The following is a 20,648-nucleotide window of genomic DNA, read 5'->3' as shown; positions in this document are numbered from 1 at the left end:
ACTGAAAACCAAGACAGTAAACCAAGATCAATTGATAACAGGGAGTCACCTGAGCTCCCTGTTTACAGGGTGGGATGGTGAGGGACAGATTGAGATCATTTTCCCATCTAAATGGGCATCTTCTGGGCTCAGGTCTGCCCTCTGTCACTGTATGGAGCTTGGCCCTGGGATCTGGCCATGACTGACAGCAGTGACTCAGGCCCATTCATGCTCTTGGTCAGACTAACCCAATTTCACTTCTTTCTTCGACCATTCCTCGGGGCCGAGGATGACTTCCCAGTTCTGTGGGTTTGGAGGTGAGTGTTGAGGCCAAGGTGCGAACTGTAGGTTTTACCACGTGTAGAGCAGGAGGTGCTTGGTGGAGCAGGCTGGTGGCTGTGTGTGTGTGCGTGCGTGCGTGCGTGCGTGTGTGTGCGTGTGTGTGTGGTATACTCCTGCTGTTTACTCTGAGCTTTTGTATGCTTCCAGTGCATGGACTCGAGATCCTCCTTGATATCCTAAGTCTGCCTTAGCATTGAGTCATCATGGTCTGAGCTCAAAATAGAGTGTGTAGCTCAGGTGTCTGGTGTCGGGCATGTGAGCAGCTTGTGTAACTAGGGCCTCAATGCTAGTGATGTTGGCCCGAGAGAGAACATTGACGTTGGTTCTCTTGTCTTTACAGTGAATATGGGGGATAAGGGCTATGGGGAGAAGATGGGGAATGGGGTTGAGAAAAAAAATCGGCCAGGATTGAATGGTGGATCAGACTCGATGGGCCAAGTGACCTAATTCTGCTCCCATATCTTATAGTCTTATGCATACGTGGGGTTTTGTGGAGACTGCATTGATGGCATGGTGGTGTTTGAGCACTAAACCCACTGGTGGTGATGACCAAACCACTTTGGGCCTGAGGTGTACTTACTGATGTCGGCATTGCTGGATCACCAGTGGCAGGGGCCGTCAGCTGACACAAGATGAGGGAGTTCCACTGGGACACTTAGCTCTCTGGAGACCCCTGCTGGATCAAAATTAAACCAGATCAAAAACAGGCAGCTGGATAAGAGAGACTGCAGATGTTGGAAATCTGGAGCAATGCGCACAAAGTGCTGGAGGAACTCAGCAGGTCAGGAAGCATCTATTGAGGGAAATGAATAGTTGACGTTTCGGGCTGAGACCCTTCATCAGGACTGGAAAAGAAAAGGCCAGAGGCCAGAATAAAAGGGTAGGGGGAGGGGGAGGGGGAGGAGCTGGCGGGTTATAGGTGGGTCTGGCAGAGCACATGGTCGAGGAGCCGGAGAGCAGCAGAGATCACAGTGGGGGAACAGTGAGAGAGGGTCTCACAGAATTCCTGTCGAAGGGAGGAGGAAAACTTCTTCAGATTTCTCCACAACATTGTGGGCTGAAGGGCCTGTACTGTGCTGTAGCGTTCTATGTTCTATTTCCAGCATCAGCTGTCTCTCTTGCAGTCTCCCTTGTGTCTCTATTTGCTCCACTGCCAAGTCTCTTCGAGGTATGCTTACCCTGGAGAAGTTTTCCTCCTCTCTTTGACGGGAGTTCTGTGAGACCCTCTCTCACTGCTCACCCTCTGTGATCTCTGCTGCTCCCCAGCTCTTCGACCATGTGCTCTCCCAGACCCACCTATCACCTGCCAGCTCCCCCCCTCCCCCTCCCCTTTTATCTGGCTTCTGGCCTCTTCCTTTCCAGTCCTGTTGAAGGGTCTCAGTCCGAAACGTCATCTGTTCATTTCGTTCCATAGATGCTGCCTGACCTGCTGAGTTCCTCCAGCATTTTGTGTGCATGGCACCTGGATAATTTTGCTTCCTGGGAAACAACCATCAAAAGGTTTTAAATAGAAATAGAAAGACCTAAACCAATGGTTCATTGGAGAAGGGCCAATTTCAATGAGATAAGAACAGATCTTGCCCAGATAACATGGACGCAGACAAAAATATAATCGTAGAGTGGAGATGTTTCAGCTCTAGCAACAAACAATCCGCTGGAGGAGCTTGGCTGGTCAAGCAGCATCTGTGGGGGGTAAATAATTGTCAACGTTTTGGGTTGGAACCCTGCATCAGGACTGAGAGTCGAGAGGGGAGATGGCCAGTATAAAGAGGAGGGGGGAGTGGTGGGACAGGAGCCCAAAGCTCAATCTGCCCATCATCCTTCACTCTTCCTCTGCTCAATCACCTCGGGCCCCTGTCTCACCACACTCTCTCTCCTTTTTATACTATCTCCACTCTCCACTCTTCGTGTTGATGCAGGGTTTTGATCCAAAACATCAACAATTCCTTCTACCCCACCCCCCCAGAGATGTTGCTCAATCCACTGAGTTCCTCCGGCAGATTCTTTGTTGCTCCAGGTTCCAGTATCTGCAGTCTCTTGTGTCTTCATGTTTCAGCTGTAGTCTAGTTCCATATCCATGTGGGGGAAGAGTATGGAAATTAAAGCCAGAGCTCTACAGATGATGAAAAAAAGGTAAAGAGTGAAATAGAGCAGATAAAAAAGAGGGTGTGACAGAGATCAGGTTGTTAACACAAGTGAGAAGCAGACTGGTTACTGAAAGTTCAGAGGGGGAGCAAGGAAGGAAGTGAGACTTAGAGCAATCGTGAGAAGAGACGGGCAGTAACCATAAAATGGAATTCTATACTTGTGTAAACAGGAGAAGGGTTGTCAGGGGAGAGGCAGGAGCAGTCAGTCTTTAAAAAAGCGGTACTTACTCACTGAGGCAGACAGCATGGCTGAGGTACTGAACCAGTTACAGTGGAGGGCGACGGTTGTTTTCCTAGAAGATGGGACATTTCTCCATTCTCCGTGACGCAAAGCTGCATCATCTGTGCATGTGTCAAGACATGCAAGTTGAAAAAATAGTTGTGTTAATTTATATACTTTATTCACATGAATTCTGCGAGAGTGAACTTTTTTCCGTATTTCAAATTTTTGGGTAGTGATTTATGAATTCTGCATGGGTGAATTCCCATAATCCAAACAGCCGCGACATGGAGATTGCCTTAACTTAACATTGTTTGTACAAAGGAAGAAGATGCTGTTGGAGTCTTGGCAAAGGAAGATGTCACTGCATTTCTGAGTGGTCTCAAAATTGATTAAGAGGAAGCACCAGAAAGGTGATTCATCCAGCTGGACCTGGGTGTAATCTTCCAAACCTCTCTAGATTCAGGGTTGGTGCCTGAGGACTGGGATATAGTTAAATGAATAACACCTTACACTTTAAGATACACCTTAGTTAAAAAAGCATGTCAGGATAAAACCCAGCAATTACAGAACAGTCAGTTTAACTTCATGGGTAGGTTAAGCTCTAGAAACAATAATCAGGCACAGAACTAATAGTCACAGTGTCGATTGATTAGAGAAAACCAGTAGGGATTTGTTGAAGATGTCTTACTAACATGAGTTTTAACTTGACGTAATATAACATAACATAAGCCCCACATAATTGGAGAAAAATGTTTCTGCGTTTCAAATCATCACTTTCTTAATTACTTGCTGTACCTACATGCTGACTTTAAGTGAATCTGTGCAAGAACTACTGAACATCGATATGTTTAACTCTTTTGCCATTAAAAAAAAACACATTTCTATTTATTCCTACCAAAGTGGTGACCTCACAATTTTTCATCTTATTTTCCATCTGTCATGTCCTTGCCCAATCACCCTTGTCTGTATCCTCCTGAAGGCTTTCTGCCTTCTTATCTCAACTCACACTGCCACCAATTTTTGTGTCATCACCACCTAGCTTTATTATAGGAAGGGTCATTGAGGGAAATGCACTTGATAAAAGTGCCACAGAAAAGGCTTGTCATCAGGACTGAAGGCCATCAAACTATAAGAGTCTGTAGCAGCATGGATGAAAGATTGGTAATGTAACAGGAAATGAAATACTTATGAAATGTTGTTTTGTCAAACCAGAGGGAAGTGTACAGCAGTTTCCCAAGGGTTGGTAGTAGGACCTGCACTTTTCTTAATATACGTTACTGATTTGGACTTGAGCCTAATGGGGCAAGTTCCTAATTTGCAGATGATACAGAAGGTGGAGCCATAGTGAACTGTTAGGAGAATAGTAACGGACTTCAAAGATTTTGAAAGGTCGGAGGAATGGACAGGTAGGTGGCAGATGAAGAAACCTGAAGCATCACATTTTATTAGGCATAATGACAAGAGGCAATGTAAACTAAAGGGCACAATTCTGAAAGTGCAGACAAAGAGAGTTCTAGGGGTATATGTGCCTACCTAGTTCATTTAAAGTGGCAGGGCAGATTGAAAAAGTGGTTAAAAAAGCAGCTGGAACCCTGAACTTTACAAATAGAGACACAATAAAAGAACAAGAAAAGCATGATAAACCTTAACAAAACATTGCTTTAGTTATAACTAGAATATTGTTTCTAGTTCTGGACACCACACCCTAGGAAAAATGTGAAGGCTTTGAAAGGGTGTAGACTGAAAGGATTCCAGGGATGAAGGTCTTTAATTACATGGATGGACTGGAGAAAGTAGGAACACAAGAGACTGCAGCTGCTGGGATCTGGAGCAAAACCAAGCTGCTGGAGGTACTCAGCGGGTCAGGGAGCATCTGTGGAGACAAAGGTATAGTTGATGTTTCGGGTCAAGAACCTGTGTTGCAAGGAGTATGATAAAGTAATTAAAATCAGGAAAGGTTTCTGCAGAGTAAACAGAGAGAAACTGTTCACACTGGTGGTGGGGTCAAGAACCAGCAGTAGTTGAATGAGAGTGATTAACAAAAGAGCCAAAAGTGACATGGGGAAAAAAGTTTAAGTAACAAATGGTTAGGGTCTGAAATGCACCGGCAGGGTTGGAGTGAAGCTAATTCAGTTGTGGTGTTCAAGAAGAACTGGATAAGAGTCTCAAAGGAAAGAATTTCTTGGGCTATGAGGAGAGGTAGGCGAGTGGGACAAGCTAGATTGCTCTTACATAGAGCCAGTACTAAATAAATGGGCCAAATCTGCTCCTTCCAGGCTGTAGCCATTCTGTGATTTTGTGATACTGTCTTCTCATTAAAAGGAAGCCTGTAGGTGCTGGCAATAATGGGATTAACTACCAGTTGGCTATCTAAAGGTCATTCTCATTGGAATGTTAGCTGATATTTTAATGCTCAGATCTTTGGGGCCTTTAATCCACAGTTCATGGCTACCAAAAGAATCACAGCTGACACTGAACTTGGTCAAATCAGAGATGTTTTTTGATACATTTCAATAATTTGTGGTAAATTGTAAAAAGTTTGCAACAAATTAAAACAGGAATATATCATAAATTTAATTGTTGTATCATTATATAAATTAGTACATTGTGTGTAATGGTTCATTATATGAAAGACAGAAAAACTCAAAAGGTGTGGGGGCAGATACATTAGGGACATTTAAGAGACTCTTAGATAGCCACATGAATGATAGAAAAATGGAGGGCTATGTGGGAGGGAAGGGTTAGATAGATCTTAGAGCAGGATAAATTGTCGCCACAACATTGTGGGCTGAAGGGCCTGTACTGTGCTGTGGTGTTCTATGTTCTATGTACGCATAAAGCTTGAGAATCATTAATTGATAAAGAAAAATCAAATCGCTGTTTCCTGCACGCTTAATAAGAATACAAGAAAATAGAACCAGGAGTAGGTCACCAGGCACCTCACGCCTGCCCTGCCATTCAGATTATTATGGCTGATCTTTGCTGGTCTCAATGCCTCTTCTTTGCCAGTTCCCCATCACCCTCAATTTCTTGATCTTTATCTCCACCTTAAATCTATCTAATGATCTGCTCTCCACCACTCTCAGGGCCAGAGATTCACTATCCTCAGAGAGAAGAAATTGCTGCACAGTTCAGTTTTAAATGACCGGCCCCATATTTTGCAGCCATGTCCACATGTTCAAGATTCTCCCACTAGTGAAAACATCTCAACATCTTAGGACCTTGTATGTTTGAATAAGCTTACCCCTCATTCTTCTAAACTCCAAAGAATACAGACCCAAACTGTCTATCCTCTCTTGAAAGGTTAACCTTCTTGTCACTTCACTCATTTGCAGTCCCTCTCTATTTAGACAATAATCCACCTTTTGATTCCTCTTACTGAAGTGCATCACCTCGCATTGCCCCTCATTAAACTCCATTTGCCTGGTTTTCGCCCAATCCCATCTGTATCCCATGGCGAGATCACAATGTCCTCATCGCAATATGCACTTCCAGCTATTTTTGTATCATCGGCAAACTCAGAAACCCTACATTTTGTTCCCTGTTCCAGGTCATTAATGTAAATAGTAAACAACTGAGGGTCAAGAACTGATCCCTGTGCTATCCCACTAGTTACATCCCTTCAGCCTGAAAAGGACCTATTTATTCCAACTCTTTCTATGTGACAGTCAGTTTTCAATCCACATGAAAACACTTCCTCCAATACCTTGGGATCATGATTTAGGCACTGGCCTCTCATGTGGCACCTTGTCAAATGCCTTTTGGAAATCAAAATACACTACACATACAGGTTGCCCTGTATCAATTCTCTCTGTCACATCCTCAAAGAACTCGAGCAAATATGTCAAGCATGGTTTGCCTTGTTGACTAGGTTTGATCATATTCAGTTTTCCTAAATGGTTAGTTATTTCCTCTTTGATTGTTGACTCCAACATCTTCCTAAAAATAGATGTTCAACTAGCTGGCCTGTAATTCTCCACCTTCTGTCTTCCTCCCGTTTAGAACATCATTGGTTACTCTCCAATCTTCTAGTACCCACCCAGAATTTAACGAGATTTGAAATATTTCAAACAATGGGTCCACTGCCCCTGCAGCCAGTTCATTTAAAACCCTAGGGTGCAGCTATGGGTCGGTGATTTGTCTGCCTTTAGCCACATGAGTCTTGCTAATACTCTGTCCCTTATGACTTGGATTTTTTCAGATTCCTCCCTGTTATTTGAAATTAGTTATTTGTTGTCATTTGTTGTCTATTTGTTATCTTGGGGACATCCATTGTCCTCCATAGTGAAGACTGACGTAAAAAATTAATGTAATGTATCTGCCATTTCTGTTTCCTGTTATTGATTCACCACCTTGTTCTCCAGAAGTCTACACCTACCTTCTTCCTCGTTATATATCCTGAGAAACTCTTACCATTTATTTTGATATTACATGCAAATTTTCTCTCAAATCAATTTTTTACCTTCTTGAGAACTTTTTAAATCTCTTGCTGTTGGATCCTAAAAACTTCCTAGTCCTCTGACCTACCACTAGCCCTTGCCACTTTTCAATTTAACAGTATCCTTGACCACCTTCGTTAACCATGGATTGTGTCTCTTTCTCATGGAATCCCTCTTTCTAGTTCTTGCTGAGTGCTATGGACCAGCTGTTTGATTAACTGCTACTGTTCATCTACTAACCTGGCTCTTAGCTTATTTTCCATTCCACCTTAGACAACTCTACCTTCATACCATTATAATTGCCCTTAATTAAGTTGAAGACCATAGTTTTGGTCCAGTGGTGTTCATCCTCAAACTGCGTCCAGAATTCTATCACATTGTGGTCATCTCCTCCTAGGGGATCTTTAACTATTGTTTATTCTTTATCTCTTGTTAATTCTCAATAACTAAACCGCTCCCGCCCACCCTCCCCTTTACACTCTCAGTACTGATGCAGGGTCATGACCCGAAATGTCAACTATCCCATTGCCTCCACAGATGCTGCCTGACCCATGAGTTCCTCCAACAATTTGTTTTTTGCACCAAGTCTAAGATAGCCTGTTCACAGGTAGGTTGCGTTACACACTGTTCTAAGAAGCAATTCCTGATGCACTTTAGCAATTCTTTTTCCATGATACCCATTTTTAATTCTCTGTTTCAATCCCCTAATGCAAGCACATTTTTCTGCATTAGTTCTCATTTTCCATCTCTATTCATAAGCAAATTGAGCATGAAATCACAGTGTGTTTAATACTTCATTGTGCAGAGTGATTTTTAGTTTCAGCTATCCAGAGCTCACCTGCACATACATAGCAGCCAGACAAAAGTCAAGGAGAGGTTTGGCTTCCACAAATTCACCCAAGGCCCATCAATGGTGCTTCTGGGAAGGATCCTTATCTCTATGGAAATGAGGGTCTGAGGGTGGCTGCAAAATATCTAGAGATGTACATCCCCTTTTTTTCAGATACAACTGTCAGCCATATCCTATTTACTTTTACTATTGGGATTGGCTGAGTCAGTGATTATTTGAAGGGAAGGGAAGTGTTCCTTCTGAATCCATAGAAGCACTGTGGTCTGTGGACGGTCAGCACTCACATCCCACGATGAAATTCCCCCCACCCCACCCCACCCCACCCCACCCCACCACCCAATCACAACCCTAAGTTTGAAATCAATTTAAGAATTGGCTGTTTTCCCATCCTCCGTCACCTGACAAATAAGTGTGGCATCTGTTTGGTGCCCATAGTGCACCAACAATAACTTGACCCAGTCAGGTGGCAGGGCCACAGGGAAGCTCAAAGTCCACTTGCAACCCCCCCCCCCTTCACCACCGTGGCATTTTACTGCAAGAATATGTGCCCAGTATTGAGACAGATGTGAAGCAGGTGAACAAACAACAATATGTAGGAAATTATATGACAGAGAGCAGAGTCACAACCAGGAGTACAGTGGTGTCCTGAGCTTTTTGCACTTTTGTTTATAATAAACCTGTCTTGGACATAATACATATCGCAGCATTATCTTGTGAAATTGGAAATTTCCCATGTTGTGAAATATTCTGATATGTTTATGAACTATTATAGTTCTGCTTTTAGAGTATTTGTGAAACATGCATAGACAATGGAAATCATTTAGCCACAATGTGCTTATTCCTTTTCTCACACTCTTATGTACAAAATGTACCAAAGGGAGTTGAAGGACACTACTGCCCAGAAATTGTATTTCATCTCTTTTGGTGCACTAAAACATTCTTGCATGTAGCACTAGTACCAAAGTGGAAATCTCAAAAGGTTGTGAAATTGATGAAAAATAACTGAGAAATAATGTTTTCCACTCAGAAAGAAACACTAAAAAATAGCCTGCATGGTTATGAAGGATGCGGCTAAAATCAATGCATCTACCAACAGTTTCCAGTGCAGTAGTCAGAGAAGGATGTCAACCCATAACATGCACAGCAACCACACAGCGGCACCCACTGGTGTTGATGTGGAGGAGACAGTGGGAGCAGGGTTGAGGGAGAGAACGATACAGGAGTGCTCATTAGTGAGATCAGAATCAGAATCAGTGCAAAGACGTAAAATTACTAGAGGCCAGAATGCAGGTCCTGTGTGCTGGAGGGGACCAAGAAACAAGTCAGGGCCAACATACAAAGAGCCTGGGGCTCAAACTGGCTCCTCTAGAACTGAGGATCCACACATTGTGGAACAATGTTGGAGGAAATTTCATCACCCCTAAATATGCCAGAGGAGGTTCAGACCAGTAAGAATACTTTCCTTTCATACAGATAGTTGCACACAGAGATACACACACACACACACACACACACACACACACACACACACACACACACACACACACACACACACACACACACACACACACACACACACACCTCACCTCTATTTCCCCCCCTCGATTTCCCCAGGGTAAAGGGGAGTCCTCCATTTGCCCCAATTAAGCCAAAACTACTAGGTGTGGGAAAAGCCACCCAGCACCAGATGGAAGGGGGACCCTCGAGCACAGTTCTTCACCAAGCTGGAGGAGAGGGCCTTCCTTCTCATGGGCAGAGCAGTCACTGAAGGTCAAACCACCTCACAAGAGACTACAAAAATCTGCCAGGTAAGCTCCTTAGCGATGTTGGGTTGTGATTATTACACCCACTCTGTATTGATCAGCAATATACTTCTTTATCACCATGCGTCCAGCTGCATCACCATAGATACATGCCATGCATTGTTTGGGTGCAGCTTATATGTGTAACTCCCCTGTGTTTAGTCTTTGCAGGGCTGGAAGAGATAGCTCCTGTCTCTCCTTCACCAGAACACCAGGACAAAGAACAGGAGGAAATGGGGAGATGGAGGGAAGGGTGGATGCAGGAAATGCTGTTATTTGTGTTTGCAATGATGAATAGGGATCTTCATTGTTATAGGAACAAGCATGCTACTTGTGCTTACTTTACCACATCACTCTATAGTGCACCACATTCTGTGTAGAAAACACGCCTTGTATCTCTTTTGTAGCCTGAAAATAAATGAGATGGAAGCCACAGATTTAAGGCCTGCAAACACAGGAAGATATGAATTAGGAGAAAAAATAGGGCATTCGGCTGCTCAATGAAATCATGGCTTATCTTAATGTAACCTCAACTCTCCATTCCTGCCTATCCCGGTATCCTCTCAGTCCCTTGCTTGTGAAGAATCTTTCCAGCTCTGCGGTAAAAATACTCAAAGACTCCTCTTCCATCAGCCTTTGAGGAAGAGTTCCAAAGGCTTTGATCTGTGCATCCATTTTGCTCCAGAAGGCTCAGTTCAGGACCACAAATTGATTTTGGATCAAATAACCATGAAAAAAATTAGTGGACAAGGTCATTGCCATCAAAGCCATTATTTATAGTCCACCTGTAATTGCCCTTGAAAAGGTGTTGGTGAGCTGCCTTCTTGAACCACTGCAAAGTTTCTGGTGGACATAGCTCCATGGTGCTGTTGGGTGGGGAGTTTCAGGATTAAGACCCAATTGCCATTGAATGATCAGTGATGCATTTCCAAGTCAGGATGATGTGAGAAACGGAGGGAGACCAGAGGTGTGACCACAGGTGGTTTTCCAATGTGCTTGTTGGCCTTGTCCTTCTGAGTGGAAGAGATTGTGGATTTGACAAATGATGTCAAAGTAGCCTTGATGAATAACTGGTGTATTTTGTAGGTGGTTCACAATGAAGGAACAGTGGGCCAGTGTTGGAGGAGATGAATGTTTAGGAATGGAGGATGGGGTACCAAACAAGTGATCTACTTTTTCCTGGATGGTGTTGGGCTTTCTGAGAGCGGTTGGCGTTGCTCTCAACCATGAAAATGGATTCCATCACACTTCTGACATGCCTTGCAGGAGGGGGAAGGCTCTGGGCTGGCAGGAGTCATGTCACTCGTTGCAGGATAGCCAGCCTCTGACTCTGTGCTGGGTGCCCAAGCTCAGTGTTTATGTGGCTGACCCAGTTAAACTTTGAGACTCACCTTCCCAAGCCGGATGAGTGAGGGGCTCGCCGGTGGTATTAGGAGTAGAGTGTTAGACTCTGGTCTTGCTTCCAATCAGCTCAAGCCTGATTGTTGTCTGGGTCTTGCTGCATGGGGATGTGGATTGCTTCATTCATGTAGGCGTTTTGAATGGAATAGAACATTGTGCAATCATCAGCAAGCATCCCCTGTTCTGACCATATGATGGCAGAAAAGTCATAGATAAAGTGCTTGATGATGGCTGGGCCGAGGATCCAGCTCTGAGGAACTCCTACAGTAATGTCCTGGGGTAGTGATGATTGATCTCCAACAGCCTCAGCTACCTTTCCTAGTGCAAGGTATAAATCTAACCAGTGGAGTGTTTTCCCCTTAATGCCCATTGACTTCAGTTTTATCAGAGTTCTTTTGATGTTATCCTGATATCAAGGGCAGTCACTTTCATCTCACCGTTGAAATTCAGCTCTTTGGTGTTTATTGTTTGGACCAATATTTTGCCTGGAGATTGGTGCCTACAGTAGGTACATTCTGGGTGTTTGGAAACTCCAGACTTTTTCTCCAGGATCAAAATGGAGAGGAGCGCTGAAATTATGCTACTGTGACCTAACACAGAACCAACTGGTTGGCCATCACTTGAATCATACTGAAAACTTAAAGGTAAGCAAATATTATTAATTCCAAGGTGCCTTGAAATTCATCTGCTCCCTAAATATTTGAGATGAAGCTCGAAGCAATATTGCAGCTCATAAGCAATTTTCCCCTTTATGGTTCACTTTAACCCTTTCACTGAGAAGGGAACCACGATATATTCAGCATCATCCAACTTAAATGCATCTCATTTTGGGATTTAATTTATGGATTTTCTGAGCAAATTCCAGGAACCTGGTTAAAACTATAAAAAAAAGATAAGATATCTTTATTAGTCACATGTACATCAAAACACACAGTGAAATGCATCTTTTGCGTAGAGTGTTCTGGGGGCAGCCCGCAAGTGTCACCACGCTTCCGGCGCCAACATAGCATGCCCACAACTTCCAAACCCATATGTCTTTGGAACGTGGGAGGAAATCAGAGCACCCGGAGGAAACCCACGCAGTCACGGGGAGAATGTACAAGCTCCTTACAGACAGTGGCCGGAATTGAACCCGGGTCGCTGGTGCTGTAATAACGCTATGCTAACCGCTACACTACCATGCCTGCTGACTAGTGCTTGATGTGGTAAAGTCTCCCAATAATCATAGGTTCACCACGTTGTAGTCAAATAAAAAAAAGACAACAAATCATCTGGAAAATAACTGGACAAATAACCAGTAGCTTGGTGTTGCATTGTAAAGGAGGTAAAGAAGGTAAAGAGCCATGGGAAAAAGGCACTCCTTGGGTAATATTGTAGTCATTAATCAGAGGCTTTCTCTAGTGTTCTCTGAAGTGGAAATCTGTCCTACATGTTAAGTGGAAGCTACTATTGTTTTATCAGCCTGTGGATAATAAACTATATGCAGTATATGCCCTCTGTCCTTAGAGTTGTAGAGTCATAGAATTGTACAGCACAAAAGCAGGTCCTTAAGTCCAACAGTTCTATGTACCTATCTGTACTAATCCCATTTACAGCACTTGGTCCATAGCCTTCTATTTGGTGCTGAGTAGTGATAAGATAACATGAGAAGATTACTTTATTAGTCACATGTACATTGAAACACACAGTGAAATGCATCTTTGTGTAGAGTGTTCTGGGGGCAGCCCCCAAGTGTCACCATGTTTCCAGCACCAACATAACATGCCCACAACTTCCAAACCTATATGTCTTTGGAATGTGGGAGGAAACTGAAGCACTCGGAGGAAACCCACGCAGTCACAGGGAGAACATACAAACTCCTCACAGACAGTGGCTGGAATTGAACCCGGGTCGCTGGTGCTGTAATAATTTACAGTAACCGCTACATTGGATGGTGATGTGGAATGTGTTTAGTGTAAATAATGAATAGCAGGAGAAAGAAGACACAGGTGGGAATAGAATAGTTTATAGGCCCCCAGGGTGTTGTTTCTTGATCGAACAAAGCATAAAAGGGGAAATATCAAAGGCATGTAAGAAGGAAACAGCAGTTATGGGTGATTTTAAGTTACATATTGATTGGATTAATCAAACTGGCTTCGGTCCACCTTCTTATCTCCTTTCTATGTCATTGGCCTTCCGGACATCCTCTCCTTGACTTTTGACTGGCTGCTATGCATTTGCAGGTGAGCTCTGGATAGCTGACAACTAAAAATTACTCCACACGATGAAGTAGTGAACCTCCCTTTGGTCGCCTAGGCATTGCTGTAGTGTAGGAAACACAAGCCAATTCTGCAGCCACATCTCACTATAGCAATGAGATAACGATGAGTTAATCTGCTGTAGTTGTGTTGGTTGAGAGATAAATAGAACTCCCCTTTCTAAAATAGTGCAGTGAGATCTTTTAAATCTACTTGAGAGAGCAGGCAGGGCGTTAGTTTAATATCTCATCTGAAAGGTCACACCTCTAATAGTGCAAAAATTGAATAATGCTGCATTGAAGTAACAGTCCACAGTTGCTGGATTACATAACATTGGACTGACACTTAACTCACAAATGTTGCCCCTTAAGTGAAATGCCATCTACTGAACCAGAGAAGATCTTTTCTCCTTTTCTCCTCGTTCCATTTAAATTATTCCATTTAGGGCCCTCCCCTTCATCATGAGGGTGGCAGGGTGGCACAACTAGTTGAACTGCTGCCTCACCGCACTGGAGGCCCCGGTTTATTCCTGACAGTGGGTGCTGTCTGCGTGGATTTGCATGTTCCCCTCATGACCATATGGGCTTCCTCTGGGTGCTCTGGTTTCCTCCCACATCCCAAAGATGTGTGGGTTGGTAGGTTAATTGGCCACTGTAAATTGTCCCTGGCATGTTGGTTAGTGATAGAACCTGGGGGGAGCTGATGAGAATGTAAGGAGAATTTTAAAAATGGGAATATTGTAGGATTAGTGCAAATGTGTGGCTGATGGTTAGCACAGACTCAGTAGGCTTTAGGTCCTGTTTCCATGCCATATCTCTCTGTGACTTTATGACTTAACTTGGGTTTATATACACACATTGTCACTTATCTGTAAGGATAGATTTTCAACCTGTGGCCCTGAATGAGTCCACTACTGCTGATTGAGCATCCACAGAACATCTGATCTCCCTTGTCCAGGCTGGAGATCTATCCTGTGTAATAACCTTGAGTTATGAATCATTGTGAATAGGGTTTCTCCCTTGAGAATCTGGTCAATCATAAAGTAATGGTAGAACATTGATATATCTGAACATAGAAATAGCCTCAGCTTTTCCAAACAGACCAAGAATGTAGCAGCCTAGATGTGTGGAACCTCAGCAGATGGAATTTAATCCTGACTAGTGTAAGGTGATGCATTTTGGGAAATCAAATAGGGGTGGGACATATATTCAGTAAATGGTAGGGCGCTAAAGAATGTTGATGAATAAGGGAACTATTTCAAGTCCATGTTCTCTGAAAGTAGCAACGCAAGTAGATTAGGCAGTGAAGAGGGCCCTTATACGGCATGGCATATAAAGGCGGGGGCGTTATGTTGCAACTTTATAAAACAGTGATTAGACTGCACTTGGAGTATTGTGTACAGTTCTGGTTACTACACTATAGGAAGGTTGTGACAGAGAGAGTGCAGAGGTGATTCACCAGGATGTTGCCTAGGTTGAAGGACTTTAGTTATGGGGAGATACTGGATAGATTGGGCTTGTTTTCTTTGGAATGAAGGAGGCTGAGAAGTGACCTAATAGATAGGGTAGATAGTCAGGGCCATTTTCCCATGGTAGGAGTATCAAAAACAAGAGGGCATAGGTTTAAGGTGAGAGGAAGGAGTTTTAAAGGGAATCTGAGGAGAACATTTTTTTTACACAGAGACTGGTTGATATCTGGAACTCGCTGCCAGAGGAGGTGGTGGACTCGTATACAATCACTATGTTTTAAGAGCCATTTGGACAGGCACTCCATAGGCAAGGCATCAAAGGATACGGACCTAATGCAGGCAAATGGTATTAATGTAGATGGGCATAAAGGTTGCCATGGATATGGTGGGCTGAATGGCTTTTTTTTGTGCTGTACAACTCTATGACCTTATAACTCTATGACTCTTTGAGTTGCCAGTGACTGACCATGGCAAACCATAGTGCATTGTCGTATGTGGATAATTTTGAAGACACAAAATTTGATTGGCACCAAGTTTTTTAAAGGGGAATTCATATTTGGCTGCAAAAGGTTTGGCAACACCTGCTGAGAACTATATGCGTTAGAGCAGAGCAGTGGAGTGTGTGAAATGTGAGGGTCCTGATGTGAGAAGACTTGAGGCACATTAAGGTTTGGTGATCAGGAGGTCTGTCATCAGCAGAGACATCTCTCGTGCCCAGGAAGAGGGGTGGAAGGACAACTGGCTGTTTCCAATAACCAGATGAACTTCATCATCCCTCTTTCTGTCAATCTGCTTGTCACATAACTGTACATTCGGACAGTGATGGTACAAGCAAACAGAGGGTTTCATGTCTGTAGGGGTCTGAGGTAGGCACCTCATTTTGCAATACGCAGGTGTGGAAGCCAGGAATGAACTAAGCAGCACATTACAATTAGTCAGTCTCTCTACAAAGCCACCAGCTGAAGATCAGTACAATATTTATTTGGTTACAGGATATGGGCATCACTGGCAAGACCAGAATTTATTCCCTGACCCTAAATGTCTTGAACACAGTCATTTGCTTAACTGTCCTTTTTCAGAGGACAGTTACTAGGTGTTTGGAGTCACGTTAAGACCACCTAGGTAAGGGCAGCAGACTTCCCAGAAGACTTTTTCTTTATATTAATGATGACAACAGCCTTTTATTCAAATTGAGAAATATAAGATCCTGACAGGTGTCAAGAGGGTGACTATGGTGAGGATGTTTCCTCTTGTGGGAAATAGGGATTGCACTTGAAAACAGAGATTAGATGAATTTTTCTCTCAGAGGGTTCTGAATTTTTGCAATTCTCTTCCTTGAAGGAGGCAGGTTGAAGCCAAACTTCCAAAACATTTGATTTGAAAGAAATAATTTTCTCTGATTTATCGTCAAGGATAAGTATGGGATAAAATAATATTTTCCACAAAAACTTGGATTGAATTTATTACCATATAGTTCTGACAGTCTCATAATAGTAAATACATGAGGTAGCAGCAAAATACTGTCTTTCAAATAGCATACTGAAATGTTGGCTTTGAGACATCATAGATTTAACCTTTAGCAATAATCTGGCATCTGGTTGACAATGGCATTGGTCTATGCAGGTTATTGTGAGGGGCCATGTTATCCCCATCCCTGAGGTGGGTCAAGAGTTGGAATTGGGAACACATTACAGATCTGCTCAGTTTTAAGGGTTTTCCTTTTCTGCTGAAGTTGTGGAAATAATGAAGTGGCAGTCACATTCTGTGATACCGCAATTATTCAGCTTGTTATTCAGCAGCTAGAACATTTCTTCCACATTCTTGTCTATAAACAAATGAAAGTCTCATAAGAAAACCTGATTATCATGGGTCAGCTGACTAACTTCCTTTTATTGTCTGATGTAAATGCTTGATTTGACTTTGAGAAATCCAAAGGTCAAGAAATACTTCAGGGCAACCTAATTATCTCTAATGAACAGAGAATTAACAGTGAATTAAGAGCTTGAATGTGTGAAAGTAAGTTAGTTGAACAGTGAGTCCAATCAGAAAATCACAGAGGTCTTTCCAAAGGGGTAAAATGGTTGATTGACTGTTTCCCAGCTGTCAGTTTCTTATCTTCAGCTGTTGGCAATGTGGTTCGTATGAATTTTGTAATAACAACTCATGACACTAAAAGCAGAAACATCGTCTATTTGTCAATTTCTTTGCCAAGTTTCACTTAGGACTTGAAATCTTACAAAATAGTCTTGTGTTGCTAGCTGGGTTCATAAACACGGTCATGGAGCTATCAAACAACACCAAAGGAAGAGATCCCTCAGTCGGCATGGGAAAAGGTATAGCAGCAAGCATCGTCCTTGGAATAACATGTCTCATTGGAATTCCAGGAAATTCAATGGTTATCTGGGTGATATTGGCTAAGATGAAAAAGCGATCGTCCACAATTTTGCTGATCCTGAATCTGGCCATTGCGGATCTGGTTGTTCTGATCACATTACCTCTATGGATTTATTCCATCACAAACAGCTGGGTCTTTGGAGAAGCTTCGTGCAAGGTCCTTGGCTATCTCATTTATTGCAACCTGTATGGCAGTGTGTTCTTCATCATGTTAATGAGCATTGATCGTTTCATGGCTGTAATCTATCCATTTGCATCACAAAAATGGCGGAAGGAAAGCTCCATTTGCAAAGTGGTTGCTATTGTTTGGATACTGGCTTTTCTCTTTGCTGTTCCTATTATTTTAGTTAAAAAAGTTGAGGTTATAAATGGTAAGCCCCAGTGTTCAGTCCGTGAATATGATTCTGAAGCCCAACAAATTACCTGCCTCACATTGGAAACATTTGTTGGATTTGTGATTCCTTTTACAGTGCTCGCTATCTGTTATGTATATGTTGCTAGAAGGGTGAACAAAATGACTTTTAAGAGTAAAAACAAATCTGAAATGCTAATTGCTGGTATTGTGATAGCATTTGTAATCTGCTGGCTTCCTTACCATGTGTTCAATGTGATCGAATTTGCTTCCCTGATGGTGAAGCCAAACTCGGATGCATCAAATACACTGGAGCACATTTCTGAGGTTGGATCATACGTTACTGGAGCTTTAGCTTTCATCAGCAGTAGCATTAACCCTCTGCTTTATGCATTTGCTGCCAAGAGTTTGCGGAGTGGTTTTCGGTCCTCAGTAATGGCAAAGGTATTTGAGCAAATGGGTCAGTCGACTAAAGATGAATATACTATGGAACGCATTAATACAACGAAAATGGAAAGTATCCAAGATTTGTAAACCTTTGTTGTGTTGATAATGAAGTGTTGTATTCTCTCCTGCATGAATATAAATGGCAAAAACTGGATAGGACGTAAGTTAAATGCAGCAGAAATAACCGAATCACTGGTGCTGAACCTTATAGGTGACATTTCACACAGAAATAAATGTTACATTGTGACTTATCTATACCTTAGTAAAGATTGACTGGTCAATTTCTAATTGAAAAGTTTGTTCGGAGTTTATTCTAATGGATTATATCTTTGCATGCCACACAACTTAATGAACACTTTATTAGATGACTGGATTTATTCCCTTTTCTCTTCTGCCTTCTGCCTTTGTTGATGGCATATAGTTCTGGGTGACTTCCACTATTTCATTGTCTTCAACCTTCAACAAATGCACACTTAATTCACAATAAATCAACATGGCCTAAAAATTGACAAAGATTTCTATCCCTGAAGAACCAAAGGACGATGTACTGAACTTTTCAAGCAGATTTGGGCTGAAAAGAAGAGCTGAAGAATTTATTCATACAGGCTCAAACAGGATGCAGCTAGAATTTGAGTATCTGTGTTCTCCTCTGTACCACTGTGTGTGACTATCAACAAAAGTTTAAAGGGCAACATATAAGGAACAAAGATGATACCCCATTGTTGGTTATGTCCCTGGCAGCCTTTGAAAGTGGCAATTGTCAGGATCTTCTTTATCCACCAACTTTGCAGAATGCATCGGCACAACATTGTGGGCCAAATGGCCTGTCCAGTGCTGTACTGTTCTATGTTCTAGTGCTGATAAGCTCAGACTTTGTCCCATCAAAGCATTTTTGTTGTGCTAATAGTTGAACACTGATCACTTCTATTCATACAGTCTCAGAACTGCAGAAGGTGACCAGAATTGTACAATCAAAGGGGGACAGGTTGTGTCAATCAAATTGTCAAGGATGTGACTTTTGTGATTTTTTTTTACTATGATACACATTAACAACTTGTGGATAGCTGCGGCAGATTTCTGTATACACGGGAATACATTCCTTCAAGTGATTGCTGGAATATTATTTTAGAGTTAAGGAGTGAGAAATATTTAAAGTTGAAGGGCAGCTTCAAGGGAACTTTGGACAGAGGTGATCATTTGTACTGATAGGGCAGGGCTCCTTCGAGCAATCACTGAAGTGAGTTGTGTTCCATGGCAGTATTGGGGAAATGTTCACTTGAGGAGAAGTCATAGATATAATTAAGGGTTAATGGGTGTAAGATTTAGAGTGTGGAAGCCATAACAATGTACAAGGGTTTGTAATATTTTATCTTCAGTGGTTCTAGGTAACATTTCATTTTATTTGCAAGCTTGTTCAGTCTTTAAAATCTTTTAATAGAATTCGGGCCATGCTGCTCCATGACTAGTCTTAAACCATCTGGATAGGTTCAGGCTGACCCCAGAGGTTAGGTGTTGGAGGAAACTACCTATAGCACTCAACATCTATTAATCAAGACAGTAAAGAGTAGATCTTGTGCTTTCAGATTAAAGGTTTTCTCAAAAGAAGCGATATATCAGATGGAGAAGAGGCAAAATTGGATGTACAAGCTAAAGGGAACAAAGATTGGGATTACAGAAAACAAAGACAATTGTACTCTAGCAAGTAGAAGGGGTGAACTGTGGGGAGAGATGGATGTGTGAGGGGTGGGGGAGAATGACAGAGTGGCCATTAGTGATATACGGCTTAAAGATGGGCAGGATCAATATTCCTAGTTACAGAGTTTTCAGGCAAGGTAGGTGGGTGGGTGGGGGACAGGTAGGTGGAGATCCATCAATTAGGAAAGAATTACAACTGTGAAGAGAGGAAACATAAAAAAAAGATCAATAAATGAAGCCACTGGGTTAAATTAAGAAATAAAAAAGGGACAATCAGACCACTGGAAGTGTTTATAGGCCCCCTAACACTCAAAGGGAGATAGAAGAACAAATATGTTGACACGTTAAAGAGAGATTTTTTAATCAGTACATAACAGACAGTCATTAACAGAGCAAAGCAATTAATTGATGTCAAGATGATTGTTTCCTGAAGTAACAAAAGATAAAGTAATATTTCTGATGAGATCCAAGATGAGACTTCTCAAAGGAAAACTGAAAATAGAGCAAGTTGAAAATAGAGCAAGTTAAAAATAGTGCATAATGAAGCTGCCTCTGTACTTACCGCTTCCTATTGCTTTTATATCTGATTGGGATGTGAGTGAAGGTACAGCCATGATGTTTCACATGCCACTGACATCAATGTTTCTTCAATTCCTCCTTCACCACTCAAAGTAACCTTTTTTCATTTGAAGCTGAGTGGTAATGAGAAGTGAAATTGCATTTTATTTCTTTACTTTTAATAAATTGTTCAGACTGAAACAATCTAAGTGTAACTTATGCTTGATACGATGTTTTCTGGGATACAGTGCTTGGCAAAGAGAAACGTTCATTCCTCCATCCTGTCTTCTGTGGTAGTGCATGCCCCTACGGGT

The 20,648-nt window shown here is 42.3% G+C and overlaps 1 protein-coding gene across 1 annotated transcript; it reads left to right on the top strand.

Moving 5' to 3' along the window:
- Positions 1-17,152: 17,152 nt before the first annotated feature.
- si:dkey-148a17.6 (uncharacterized protein LOC108190685 homolog) lies at positions 17,153-19,884 on the top strand. Its single transcript, XM_052028415.1, has one exon. The coding sequence runs from the start codon at positions 17,167-17,169 to the stop codon at positions 18,166-18,168; it is 1,002 nt and encodes a 333-aa protein (XP_051884375.1). The 5' UTR covers positions 17,153-17,166; the 3' UTR covers positions 18,169-19,884.
- The last annotated feature ends 764 nt before the right edge of the window (positions 19,885-20,648 follow it).

The sequence above is a fragment of the Pristis pectinata genome, chromosome 13 (assembly GCF_009764475.1).
Source record: "Pristis pectinata isolate sPriPec2 chromosome 13, sPriPec2.1.pri, whole genome shotgun sequence".
Taxonomy (NCBI): Eukaryota; Metazoa; Chordata; class Chondrichthyes; order Rhinopristiformes; family Pristidae; genus Pristis; species Pristis pectinata.
Note: the sequence above shows the minus strand (reverse complement) of the source record. Positions and strands in the feature narration are given on the sequence as shown.